Source organism: Montipora capricornis, chromosome 1 (assembly GCF_036669925.1).
Source record: "Montipora capricornis isolate CH-2021 chromosome 1, ASM3666992v2, whole genome shotgun sequence".
Taxonomy (NCBI): Eukaryota; Metazoa; Cnidaria; class Anthozoa; order Scleractinia; family Acroporidae; genus Montipora; species Montipora capricornis.
In genome coordinates this window covers 29,684,877-29,699,876 of record NC_090883.1, presented here as the reverse complement: position 1 = coordinate 29,699,876, position 15,000 = coordinate 29,684,877, and the positions used below count along the sequence as shown (strand labels likewise).

The 15,000-nt window shown below is 41.8% G+C and overlaps 1 protein-coding gene across 2 annotated transcripts in view; it reads left to right on the top strand.

Annotated features, from left to right (window-relative positions):
• LOC138038026 (sushi, von Willebrand factor type A, EGF and pentraxin domain-containing protein 1-like) overlaps window positions 1-15,000 on the top strand; it is a 29,609-nt gene that overhangs the window by 11,604 nt on the left and 3,005 nt on the right. For both annotated transcript variants that reach the window (XM_068883854.1, XM_068883862.1), the window contains exons 4-5: window positions 310-432; window positions 13,444-13,572. In XM_068883854.1, coding sequence (XP_068739955.1) covers window positions 310-432; window positions 13,444-13,572 — 252 coding nt within the window. The remainder of the gene's footprint in view (window positions 1-309; window positions 433-13,443; window positions 13,573-15,000) is intronic.

The following is a 15,000-nucleotide window of genomic DNA, read 5'->3' as shown; positions in this document are numbered from 1 at the left end:
TGGAATGGAGTAGGATTATTTAATTCAAAACCATCGCTTTATTCCATTTCGTTTTTGTCATAAATCTCATATCAGACACACTGCGGCAGATATTTGGTGCCGTACAGTTACGAATTAACATAATCCTCCAAGGAATCCTTCCCTTTAAAAGAAGTTTTGAAAGGACTGAGATACGCAAAGAACATATTGCTTCTATTTTTAAACTTTGTTTAACAGAAATAAATCGTATGTTAGACAAGTCGTTTTGTCACTCACCGTTCGTTTTAAAAGTGCCAAGTCAGTCTTTTTGCCCTTCACCTTCGTACCTAGATATCGACGAATGTTCAGGGGACAAGAACAACTGTGACCCTGATGCAATATGTACCAACATCGAAGGCTCGTACAATTGCACCTGTAAAGAAGGATTTTTTGGAGATGGAAGAAGCTGTGCACGTAAGTTTCTAAAACTACGTTTTACCATAAATGGCAGGTACAGTTTGTTAAAAAATGATCATTTGATACTCGGTTGGGAAAAAAAAATACTCTTTTGTAAAAAAAAAAAGCTTTTCAGGGGAGTCCATTTGAGGGGGCTCTGTCAAGGCAGTAGTATACCTGGCTTATATACGGCTGCATATCATTTGCATAAAATCTGTATACTGGAAATAGTGTAATATTCCTCCCTAGGTACTGTCATACATGAGATGTAAATAAGGTGTGGGGAAAGACGATCTGGCCTGGGAAGAGCCCAGAGACAGGCGAAAATGAAGGTACATGATACCACCCGACTTACTAGGGGGAGGGAGGGTGGGAGGACAAAACATAACCACCCGCGTTCACGGCTTCAGCTTGAGTGACAGGGTGTGGCACAAAACGCTCTTTCATATACTAAATTATTACAATCCCAAGGGAGTTAATTACCAATGCAAATGCGTGGTGAAATATTCCTTCCTAGGTATTTTTATACATGAGATGTAAATAAGGTGTGCGGAAAGACGCTATGGCCTTCCCCTAGCAAATACCCAATCTCAACATGGTATTGACCAAGTCAATCACCAAAAAACACCGTTGATAAATCTAGCACCAAAAGACACAACGAGACAATCCTTACGTAATTTAAATTACACTCTAACGATAATATTTGAAATAATACAATAAACGTGACAATAACCTATTATGTAATAAGAAACAAGAGAAGTTTTAATTCCACAGAACAGTACTAGACTCACTGAAAAGCTTGACGAAAACCCCTCAGATTATTAAGGTGTTTATGTACCCCTCCCGTTTCCAAAGGAAGATCGGCTAGTTCAGCTGCAGCGCCTGCCAGATTCACTACTTGTTTCAACTTAATATAATGCAAGGCCGTTTTGTTACTCCTCCAACCAACATGATCCATAATTTCATGGAGGCTGACACCCTCCAGCGCTAAAGACACCGCTGCACCACTACGGAATCCATGGAGAGTAAAATGACCGCTGGTAAGCCGTTGCGCTAACAAGGAAACATAGAAATTCAACCTAGCATGAACCGCCGGAGGTTCCAAACAAGCAGATCCAACCCCATTAGATTTGGTGACAGGATGGAAGAGGAAACCTGGGGCGAGACGAATCCCCAGCAGGTTGCAAACATTGACATATAATTCTAAACCCCAAAGAGGGAAAACATTCAGATTAGAACCCCGTCTACAAGCAAAAACATTTGCATCCCGCGACCTGAGTGATTTTGTCCAGACCTGATTGAAGAGAAACCCAGAATTATCAGGAAAACAAAATATTTCTGATGTTTTAATTCCTAGCAAATCGGCAGCTCGATCACCCGCAAAAAAACATCGCTTTAAAGAGCGCCTGATCTTTGACAAGCACAAAAATTTGGATTGCGCGTAACCCCCCGCAAACCTTAAGCTGATTCTAAATATACTTTGAAATTACTGCTAAATCACCCACAAGGATAGGTTCAGCTTGCTTAGGGGTACCCCTAGCGCGAAGATGTTCTTCCCTAACATCCGCTAGGTATCGTTTAACTGATCTGCAGGACACAGGGTAACCTACACCTAGAAGAGAGTGCCATTCCACACCTCTACCGTTGTCAGCAAATATCCACCTAAGCTTCCCAATCAGGGAGTCAACGGTACCAAACTTTAGCCCTTAGGACAATCACAAGGAAGACCTTATGGACCTTAGTTCTTCCTCCTCTATCTTTCCAAACAAGAAAGATGATAACGTCAAAAGGAAGAGCAGTGGCTAACGATTTGGGAATGGATAGGCTCTCTAGAAATTGAGATAAGTACTTTTCTGTCGAACATAACGTGAAGAAGACCGCTGATCCAAAAGAACCTGCAGGCGCTGTGAAAAACTTTCCTCGTCAACCTTGAGTGTTGCACCCTCGCTGGGCTGCCCTCCAGAGCGCCTTGCATAGCCACATTGTTGACAGAATTGAAAATCCTCATCGTTAGGAGGACAGCAAGACGGACAAGATACTGAAGGCGAGTACAATCTGGGAACTCTGGGGCGCGTCTGGAAAAAGAAAAACACCCTAAACTTCAAACTCAAAACGTCCGATAGCGTAATATATATTGAAATCGTGCAACACGCACAGCCCACAAATCCACTGGGCAAGGAACGGCCCTATAGCCACCCTTTGAGGGAGACAAAAGAACGTTCATGTCCCCTCTCTTTCAAAGGCACAGATTATCAGAGGCACGGGCCATCAATTCAGCCCACCAATACTTCCGGGGAGAAAACGGAAGTACTGTAACAATTGTAAATGAAATACAAATACTATAAAGGAATTTCAAAACCGCACCAATAAGCGAAAAGGAAGGAAAAACATAAGGGTTAGACATACAGTCCATTGCGCGCAACTCCTGACAAAAAAGATTCACACCCCTTGACTGAGGGCTGGGAAACGGAGAAAAGTGAGGTAAGCGATAACAATCTCTACCCCTGACAGCATTGGACTCCAAGGCCAAAAGATAAAATGAAAGACCATGAGCACCACCGAAGGCTCCATCAATAGCCTCAAATACAGTCAAAGAAAGCGCCGAGTCACAACGAGAAAGACGTCTAGAAGGATCATCCGCCAGATTCTCTCCAGAAGGAACGTGTAGCAAGTTTAGTTGGAAATTACGGGATGCCAATTCAAAAAACAATTGCATCGTCACCGACGTCAACTCAGAGGAAGACTTACTACCCTGTCCTCCCAAGACGTCAATTACCACCTTGCTGTCAACGCGGGCGTCAATCCGACAGTTATGAATGGAGTCCAGTAAAGCTTTAATCGCATACACCAAAGCAAGCATCTCCTTAGACGAAATAAAGAGACTGAGTTGATCGCTAAACTAATAATCGCCAAGGGCCTGGTCACCTGACGGAGAGTGAATGACACACCCCCAACCATGCCCTGACGCATCCGTGGAGAGAGTTAAACTGTGATGTTTCTCATCCCTCCACGGGGGCCATTGCTCCCAATTATCGAAGAAACGCCAATGCGCTATTTTCGACAAAGAGACCATGCCATCGGAGTTTACCAATGAAATAGCTCTACTTACGTCTCTGATAAGACGTTTAGCGGCCGGAACAGCCAACGAAAAAGAAATACATTTCCCTTGAAACCTCTTTAAAGTTTTTAGAGGGGCAGTAGAAGACTTCCCACCAAGGATACTTTCTCTAAGTCGGGAAAACGACTCAATCTTACGCTCGGGAATTAAGAGCGATTGCTTTGTAGAATCTACAATGAAACCCAAATATTGTACAGACGTAGTAGGGTACAAGACGGGTTTCTTAATGCCAATAGTGTAACCAAGTTTCACTAGAACAGACAAGACTACAAACAAAGCACCTCTAGCCGCGCTCAATCGAAAGTTGGCGGACCTCTTCTCCGGAGGAACCGACCACGGGCCACAGGATGTTAAGAGTTCGCCATTTAACCGATCGTCGATATACAACGAGCAAGGGATACCCTTAGACCTCAAAAATCCTGACGCCGAAATCCCTATTGTATGGTAAACGGAAGGTGATATCTTCCAACCAAACGGTAAAGTAGTGCAAACAAACCACAGACCACCAAAGCTGAAACCAAAATATGATTGCGAAGCTTCTGACAAGAGGACGTGGTCATAGCCAGACTAATCGTCGCACTTCGTCATAAACGAATTTGGGTACACAAAGCGAGTCACATCAGACAATTTGTCAAGAGAACAAGGAGCATCTCTCATCCACAAATTTAAGAATCGAGCGTCCAAACAGAGCCTAGGCTTGGAGGGTTCTACAGTTAACGGAAGAACAAGGTGGATGGGGAGGGTCATCAACACCTACCTCGCCCCAAACCCTAAACGCACCCACCCGTTCTAACTCGATTGATAACCTCATTACTAATGAATTCATTGAATTTTTACAAGAGACATGATTACGAAATTGCTTCTGACGAGGCAAAATTGAAGAATACCGAACTTTCTTACATACACCGGTAAAAGGCTGTGAAAATTTAAAAATATCTACTTTATTCTTAATCCAATCAGAGATAGAGTCCCTTAAGGGGTGTTCTTGGAAGACTAGGTCCCAGGCTTCCAGACTTGATGCAAACCCCCCGGCTATAAAGTATTCGGGGTTTCTTAGGCAAAGACAGTCTAAATCCGAGCATATAATGTCGCTCCCTCCTAAACGGGAACTCCGCTTACATTCACCCAAGAAGCCACACTTCTAGGCTTGACACCTCTTACTTGAAGTTTAAATTCAGCTAAACTGGTACCTCGACTATCCTTTCCCAAATTTGAGTTTGACCGGAGACTCATGTCTTAGCGCAGAAAAATAGCAAAAACGGAACTCACCCCAAAGAAAAGAAAAAAAAAGGGAAAGTTGCAGAATTAAATTATCCTATGTCGAGTGAAAATATCAAAATGTGACTTCTATAGAGTAAATAAGAAACGGGGTTCCCGATCAGGAGAGAGCAACCACATACGTCTGAAAACAGAACGTTTAGTGGCTACTGTATGTGGCAGACCAGCAGGAGTTGCTCGGCCCGACCCAGAACCAAGAAAAAATTACAAAAAAAAATTTGCAGGAAGATAGGTATGCCAACCTACTGTATATTCTAAACTGCATTTATTACTCAACGCAAAGGAAATTCAACCACGAAGATGATTCGATAAACTAAAGCCCTCTAAATAACAAACCACTTTTTTTGTTTCTGTTTTTGTTAAACTAACCAAAATTGGATACAAATAACCTGTGACTTTCACGAAGCAATACAAACAAATGACCCAAACAGAAAAGTATTCACCAAAACACAATTTACTCAAATTTCCTATAGGAAATCAATCACACAAGTACTCAACTACAGCCGCTAAATCAGCACCATTCTACATCGAATTAAAAGAAAAAATCATAAAATTATATTGCCCCAAACGACCAGAAACTCACTATGATATTATAAATAGCATTCTCAAACAGAATCCTTCTCTCTATTAGAATTATAGTCACCATAGGTAAAGAAAAACCACAAACATGAAAAGCCAACAAGACTGAACAATCCAGAAAAATATATCATCTTTAAAAAAAAAAAACACATGAATTGCCCACAGCAATAACGAAAGACGCAATACAGAGCACTACACACCACCGGTAAATCTCTTGAGTTAACCAACATTTTTAAGTCCACAGCCAGAAAATTCTTTAGAACTTACCAACATTTACCAACAAAAGAAACACCCCAACATTCTAGAATGCCGTATCGCTTGAAAAACTTAATCCAATGAAAACTGAACCGCACAAGAGTTACGAAATGAAAGCTTGAATACTTTATCCCCTGACGCCTCACAGGCAAAACAACTCACAAATTTAGCCCCACCAGGCACATCTCAAAGGCCAGTATCTCGTATTATTATTCATTCAAAATATTTCCCCGTTTCTGATTGGTTAAAACCACACGCATAATTCACCATATACAGCTGCTGTTCACCAAATTTGGAAAGAAACTTCGTCATATTGAATCAATGACGTCAAAAGTGCAGCCTGCTGCAGATTATTGAACCGATGACGTCAAAATGACGTCAAAAGTGCAGCCCGCTGCAAATTATTGAACCGTTGACCGAAAAAAGCTGGGGACGAGATTGTGTTATTTTTGTTGAGCAGAAAAATGGCTGCGAGTATGTTTAGAAGTTTGAGCGAAGAAAATATTTTGAATGAATAATGAAGCAATTATTGAATTCGGCTTTCGTAGAATATAAAGTATTCTGCAGATCTCGGAGGATGTTATCCACCTCGGCCTTCGGCCTTGGTGGATAACACCCTCCTCGACCTGCAGAATTCTTCATATCCTACTCAGCCTCGTTCAATAATTGCTAATACTTCAAAGGTAGCCTCACCAGGCAGGCCTCTCAGGCAAAAACCTCACAGGCAAAAACCCATGAGTTGAATTCAACAGTGCAAAAATCAAGGTAGACAAATTGCTAAAAGTGTAGCCCCGCCAGGCACGCCGCACAGGCCATTAACCCCACAAGCAAAATAAACTTCAACATGTCCTCGCACGTAAGCCAGACAAACGACGCCCCACCAGGCAAGCCACACGGGTTAAATAATTAAAACGGACTATAAGGTTCCTAGAAAAAAAACGAGAACAAATACTAGACGCAATAGAACCCATGGCAAGAGATGATATGGTACCTAAGGTTGACCTTGTGGGACCACTGGTTGAGCCTGAGGCTGTCCCGCCGCCTGGTGAACCTGGTTATCGCCCGGTTGCTGGGCTTGAATTTGCTCTGGAGCTTGAACCTGTTCTTGGCGCGCCTGAACCTGGTCCGGTAAGGCTTGAGGGCTAGCAACCTGCTGTTCCACCGGAACGACCAGCCTTGGCTGTTGTTCATCCGCCATTCTAGTAAGTCGGGTGGGTATCACAAATGGCAACGAGACCACCCGCGTTCACGGCCTCAACTTGAGTGACAGGGTGTGGCACAAAACACTCCTTTATATACTAAATTATTACAATCCCAAGGGAGTTAATTACCAATGCAAATCTGAGTTTGCATAGGGAGTTTGTACGGGAATGGGCATGAGACCGGACGTGCCCTAAAATGATGCCATAGGGTGTCACACCAGACCGGAAATGCCACGTCAGTTGTCACAGGCTAAAATCACGCCAAATTAACTATGACCTAAAGAGCATGATCCAATCACAACCACACCACATGACCTCACCAAAAACCAATCAGAAACAACCAATGAAAACACGAGAAAATCAAATTTTTAGCGGTGCTACGCGCGCGCGCGCGCGCGCAGAGCACCATCGTTAAGAAAATATGGTAAACACTCTTATTCTTCGGCCATTTCAATTTGAGTAAAAATAAAAAACAAACTGCGGTTATAAACATAACCAGACAACGCATGTTGAACTTTTTATGAACTTGACGTTGCGTATGCTCCAACATACAACTTCAAAAGTAACGATTACCTAAAGTACAATTTAATTTAAACACGAAGACTAATACCAAATAAGGAAAGTAATGACAATGAGAAAATTAATTTAAAAAAAACCGACCTAGTTAAATCTGCTTGAGAAACTATAAATAGCTAGTTGAGAAGAAGTTTTTCGCTGCCAACATTTTCATTAAGCGCTGGTTTTAAATCGCGAATCAACAAGGTTTCCTTAATTTTACAATGTATATCAGACTGTCCAGTGGCTAAAATGTCAAAATGATCCCATTTAATCCTGTGGCCTGTTTGGGCAGAGGCAGCCCAAGTTCGCGTCACTAGAGAGCGTGTAATAATTAATTACTAGTGGGAAGATGACCTTTGAGTGCAAGCGGTGTTGGGTTACAGGCAGCCGTGGAAAATTTACTTCGTATGGGAAATAAAATACCGTCGATTATGAAGCCTAAAAAAACGCTCAATTTAACGTTTATTCAATAAAATGGATAAAACTGACTCACCTCTGGTGTATTCTTGTACGTTTTGGTGCTTATTTTAACGTTTCGGGAATTCCGTGTTTTCACTGTCCTAAGACGAAGTCAAGGCAGCACACTAGGATTTCGACCCTAAGCTCGCGTAGTCAGCTCAGAGGCGGTTTGCGCCTCGAAAATCCATCCAAGCCGAGATTTTTCACGCAAAGCTAAAGCCCCATCATTTGCGAACCTCGGTGATTATTACAATTACAATTATTAGCTATTAGTCTCTCCCCTCGGGGATTTTCAGGACTAATTTACAATGTTTTTGGGGGACTTTAGCCAGACTGCTTATTACACAGTTTACAACTTTTATTTTAGGAAGTGAAAGATGCCCCCGTCCAGATAAGGTCAGACCACAACACCGGGGACTACGTCCTCTACTCTAATCGAATAGTGAGTGGGTTCTTTAACGTCCCATATTATTTAATTTCCAACAAGGGTTATGAGACGGGACTCCGGTTTACAGTCCACATCCGAGAAGACTTGAAAGTCTAACCATTTGCAGATGTAATTACAAAGGCACCACATTCTCCTCAGTTATTTTAAGACCCTGAGTGTTGGTCCGGCCGGAGTCGAACTCACGACCTCCCACATGACAGCCCGATGCTCAACCAACTGAGCCACCGGTGCGCGGTGGTAGCACCAAAACGCACAAGAATACACAACACAACGGCTCCCTGTAACCCAACACCGCTTGCACTCAAAGGTCATCTTCCCACTAGTAATTAATTATTACACGCTCTCTAGTGACGCGAACTTGGTCTATGGTTTGGGTCATATGATCAGCAACGGCAGAAGAATGGCTGTTACTCGTCAGCGCTCTGAAATGTTCCGTTTTCCTGTCCTGTAATCGACGTTTTGTTTTCTCGATATAGTAATCATCACAATCCCAGCAGCTAGCCTTATAAACTACTTTAGACCTAAGGGAGCGGCTGAGTCTGTCTTTATAGAGGAATAAAGACTTAATTCGGCGAGTGTTTCTGAAAATAATCTTGGGATTAAAACAACCATAGAACTTGTAAATACATGATTTAAGCTGTTGAGTGACAATTTTTCTTTGAATACCTAGATAAGGTAAAACAATGAAAATTCCTTTTTTGGGCACTGTAATAATATCCTTAGGTTTGTTTCGGTGTTTATTGACTACATCGTTCATGTTATAAGAAATAATACCAAGGGGGTACCCATTGCGTGACAAATGCCTCTTGAGATCATCTAAAGCAGACTGTGGCAGACAGGGTGATGAACAGATTCGCAGACAACGATAAGTGAGTGTGCGGATGAGGTTAATTTTGTATATCCGGGGCGTAAAAGAATCCCATTGAGTGTAGAGTCCAGTGAACGTTTCTTTCGGTAGATGGAAGTGGAAAAAGAGTAGATGGTAACCCATCGATGCGAGAAAATTTGGTTTTGGTCACCGGACGACCGTACGTCCACCCCTCCATGTATGCCAATGTGACCAGTATCACGTGACCATGTCACGTGAGTCCCAGTAATCCTGGTTGATTTGTGTCAACTATGTGGAACGTCAGCTCTTTTTCTGCATTTGCTTTGTACGTCACTGGCAGTTTTGAAATGCCAACAACTGTTAGCTTGTCTTCAAAGTAGCTGACTAGTTTGTGTGTACATGGATCAATGCATGGGTTGCTTCCAGTTATCGTCTTAAGTTCTCTGGCCAGGAAAAGATGTTGACTTGAGATCCCGTGTGTACCTCAAGTCTTAACCTGTCCTTATACTGGCAATATCACGGAACGTTCATCATTTTGAACTTCAACCTTGGTGGTGATGGCTCGAACAAACAGGTTTGTGTTGCAGTGGTATTCTTTGGTTTCTTCTTCAAGCCCATGAACTTTCTTTCGTGACCTGCACATTCTCCGGAAATGATGCTGTCTCTGCCAACTGTGTCACGTCTTTCCATACGCGAGGCATTTTGTCACGCCATGTCTTGTTCCGCAATTCCTGCAGTAAAACATCTTGTTTGCAGCTGGTTTTTCCTTCTTGTCTGAAAGCTGCTTTTTGAGGACTGATTTCCTCTTCTCCTTGTCAATACCATCTACTAACGAGTCACTTTCCTGTTCTTGAAGTTGCTTTTCTGTCATTTCCGCTGATCTAACCACGTCTAGAGCTTTTTCAAGGGTCAGTTCTCGTACTCTGAGCAATCTTTCCCTCGTCTTGCAATTATTTACACCAAGCAGAATTGGATATATGACGAGAGTTCCTTAGTTCCAAATTCACAGGTTTCACTCAATTTTCTCAGTACAGTCACATATTGGTCGATAGTTTCGCCGCTCTCTTGAGCCCTTGAGAAGAACTTGTATCTTTCGTAACTGACATTCGTCTTGGTTCACAGTGTTCTTCAAATTTCTGTAATACCTTGTCAATCTTTGTGTCATCACTTTCTGTGTCCCACGTTAGTGTGTTGAAAACATCGGTAGCATCATTGCCGATGACTGTTAGTAGCGTGGTAACTCTCGTCGCACTTTCTTTCTTGTTTATTCCAGTGGCAATTTCATAATCAATAAACTTCTGTTTGAACGTCTTCCAATTTTCGGAGGTATTTGTGTGTACATGGATCAATGCATGGGTTGCTTCCAATTATCTTCTTGAGTTCTCTGGCCAGGAAAAGATGTTGACTTGAGATCCCCGTGTGTAGCTCAGGTCTTAACATATCCTTATACTGGCAATATCACGGAACATTCATCATTTTGAACTTCAACCTTGGTGGTGATGGCTCCAACAAATAGGTTTGTGTTGCAGTGGTATTCTCTGGTTTCTTCTTCAAGCACATGAACGTTCGTTCGTGACCTGCACATGCTCCGGAAATGATGCTGTTTCTGGCAATTATGGCACGTCTTTCCATACGCGGGGCATTTTGTCACGCCATGTCTTGTTCCGCAATTCCTGCAGTAAAACATCTTGTTTGCAGCTGGTTTTTCCTTCTTGTCTGAAAGCTGCTTTTTGAGGACTGATTTGCTCTTCTCCTTGCCAATAACATCTACTAATGAGTCACTTTCCTGTTCTTGTAGTTGCTTTTCTGTCATTTTCGCTGATCTAACCACGTCTAGAGCTTTTTCAAGGGTTAGTTCTTGTACTCTGAGCAATCTTTCCCTCGCTTTGCAATTCATGATTTACACCAAGCAGAATTGGATACATGACGAGAGTTCCTTAGTTCCAAATTCACAGGTTTCACTCAATTTTCTCAGTACAGTCACATATTGGTCGATAGTTTCGCCGCTCTGTTGAGCCCTTGAGAAGAACTTGTATCTTTTCGTAACTGACATTCTTCTTGGTTCACAGTGTTCTTCAAATTTCTGTAATACCTTGTCAGTCTTTGTATTAGCGAGAATACACAAAGAGTAGTAGCGAGAATACACCGTTTCGACAATTTAATCAGTCCTAGCACAATTTTTACCTGGACCTTATTAAATCCCACGAGTTTCCTACAGTTCAGTGATAGAGCATCCGAACTAGTAATCGGAAGATCATAGGTTTGACTCCTGCGAAATATTATCGCTTCATAAGGAGAGGGGCATTTTTCGGTCTGCGCGTGCGCGACTTTGAAATCTCTTATGGGCGTATCCGCTGGCCCGCCATTAGCACCAACCAAAATAATGGTGGTCTTCCTTGTTTCGAGTTCGTGTCGTTATCTGTGTCGTTTATCTTCCTTGCCTCACGTGTAGACGGTGTCAAACGATCGAGAAAACGGTTGGGCTGTTTATGGCAAAAAGTCACAGCAAAGTACGTTCGAGTAATAAGGGAAAACCAAGTTGTTTTAGTGTGGAACTCTCAAGGAGTCAGTAATCTTTATAAGACTTAAGTTATTTGCGAAAGTTGCAGAATTCGAAGGGCTCTTCAAACACACATAAGTAGACTAGACAGACATTTTACCGCGTTAGGTTTGATTCCAACCTACGTGTTTACCTATCACTGTACTCTCTTCTGCTCTGTTGGGCATTCTTGTTTGAAATGTGTTAAAATATCAAGAATTTCAGCTCCATTCTGAAAATAAATGTTCACACCCAAAGTTGCATGAACGTGAACGAGCGTGAACAACGAACCGAAAACAGCAGCTTTGGCCAAATTATGGTCTGAGTAAACAGCCAGAAAATAGAGTGTTGGTAATTTTACCACGGGAAAATGTTTAGAAATTGTGGAAAGTTTGACGCTTCTGACAGAGTGTCAGTCAGGTTAAGTCTTGGTTTCGTGTATTGCATGGAGCACCTCCCATTTGAAAATTACTTAGCTTACATGGTGTTAGCTTCAGGGAACTAGAGCAAGATAGCTGGTTAAGGTTTTGAGTTTAAGCACGTCCCCAAATCCCTGGGGAACTAAATGTGAGGACCTGAAACAAATAACCACTGTCTAATGGCATAGCAAGGTCTATGATGCCCATGTTGTACTTGAACAAGCTGCCATCTTGAACCTTGTACAACTGTCTCAATCTGAATGATCCTTCTCTGTGTTCATTTCCAAAGAATCAGACCACCGGTATTCAAGTTGAAAATGACAAACAGGAAATTAGTAAGTTCTGACTAGACCAGGCCCAGGGAACAAAGCGATGTTAAGATTGACACACCAAAGAGAATTCCTTTTCTAATATCAAGCCCCAAGCTTTTTAAACGTTTACAAGTATAAAACTAAAATATAATTTAATTTGTTAGTCCTTCGGAAGTATAAGATATGAGGAAATGGTCAACAACTGTATTCACAATAAATGGATGTACTCATATACTCATATACATATTTTTTGAGCAAATTGAATCTCAATTTGTAAATAAAACACTCTCAAGTCAAGATTTGGCCTCAATTAATGCCTATGAAACTAAGAAACGCTTTCATGAAATCACTCTGCAATAATACAAACACAACTTCGACTTCTTGAAACTTACCTCGTTTAATTGATTTCTTTCTTAGCCATCTTGATTGAAAGAGGAAGCCCCGTCACTCTGCTGTGCTTCACATGAAAAAAAAACTATTTTGTTCAGACTTTGATCTCCAAATACCGCCAATCAAAGCGACAGCAAATTCTGCTAAAGCTTTCAGTGATAGAACTGTTGTTGAACTAATAAACTTTCTTTCAATTTTTCTTGAACTGTGTTTCCAAAGCACCGATATTCAATTATAAATACCGCACAACACATCCCTTAAAACAAAATGGCGCCGCACTGTGTTCGAGCTTCAATGGCTCGCCCACGCGCGGACAGAATGCCCATCTGCTCTCTTCATATCAAATTCCTGTCACGTGACACGTTTCACAGATCACATGCGATAATTTTTGGGTTGATTTGACATCCAATTCAGACTCTCAAAGACTAATAAACCCTGCACATTTAATAATTACCATTGGCGTGAAGAATGGTCATTTTCGGCAAATATAGAAATAATGGGGTTGTTGTTTTCTTTTTTGTGAGCTATTCACTAAAAAACCGTCAAACATACGACGAAAATGCCGAGTAATACATGCGGTATGTCAATAGCACGCTGCTGCTTATGGGTTCTCCAGTAACAACATATTTTTATTCCAACATCAGGAGCAACGTCTTGCAAGCACATCCGGGATATGGATCTCTCCAATCGGAAAGAAGACGGATATTACTGGATCGACCCCGCCAGTAATGGAATTGATCTGAAAGTTTTCTGTGATATGACTACTGACGGAGGTAAGAGATAAGAAATACCTTGCTACGATTAACTATACCGTAAGTACAGAACCACCCTATACTGCTAAGGAACCCGACTCAAATGAATGATACATATTTGAATTATCTGAAAACTGCCTTCGCTTACTCTCGCCCAATAAACTAGAACTCGTACATCTAACATTGTCTAATCAACCCTAACTTATAGCGCGCACCAAAAATGTCAAGTCTCCTTGGAATCTTAAGTTCCTTTATAACTGCTTAAGTTAGTCAACTAGCTGCGATGATCTTTCTATCTGCGATGATCTTTCTATCTCATGCTGAAAGTATCTCTCACTCGTTCGCTTCGCTTACTCGTGAGAGATACTTTCATCACTCGAGGATAAAATTCGTATCCCCGCACGGCCATGTAATATCCTCTATGTTTCATAATTAATTGAGGAAAGTGAGTGTAGTCCTGAAGACTAATTAGGATGACACTGACTGACGTTTCGACAACCTGACAGGAAGTCTGTCAGTGTGTTGTCCTCTTTAACACATTAGGGCCGTTTATACGACAGAAAATAAGCCGCGAGTTGCTCTGGCCGCGGCTTACATAAGACGCAAACGCCCCGTATAAATGGTACAAAATCTACGTTCACGCCTTTCTCAAGCCGCGGGTTATCTTGGCCTGGGAGTTTGTACTCGTATAAATAGTTCCTTTCCGCGTATTATGTACGCCGCGGCCAGAGTAAGCCGTATAAACGGCCCTATTGACTCCTGGTATTTTAATCGTCAATGAGGGATGGTTCAGGAGTCAATGCTTCAAACCATTTGACGATTTTAACAAGGTGTTTCTTGCTGAATGCTTTGGTTATTATGTCGGTCATTACCGAAAATTCCAGGTGTACTGACAAGTGTACAATCCCAAGTGTATAGCTGCTAAAAGCGCGCGCTCGACTAATCGCCGTAACCTTCCAGCAGCACGTAATCTGAATAGAGCAGTTTTCAACTGAGTGTCATAAAACAAATACCAAAGTTATTAATTACTTCGACCAATCACAGTTGTGCAAACAGCGCAATGAGCCAATCCAATTTCGTAGCAATTCCAAAGCGCACGAAAAATTGCGCGTGCAAATTGCAATGGTTTTGCGTTTTCTTTTCGTTGGTTGATAAACTGGCGCGATATTTTCAAACCAATCACCAAGCGTAGCTTTTTTTAATCCCATAATTACTTTCGACAGTCATTTGAAAATCGCTCTATGACGGTACTGATATTGATTTATAACATGTGGATGAGGATACCATGTGGGTACAAGGTTAAAATGACAGGGGCACCCAACGACCAATTTGTTGTAAAATGTATTATTATACCCCAGTTAATGAAAATAAATGTTATTAAGGCATTTTCAGGTGTTTTTCAGTGTTGCTGGGAAAACATTATCTGTTCCTTTTTCCCAGCAAGACACA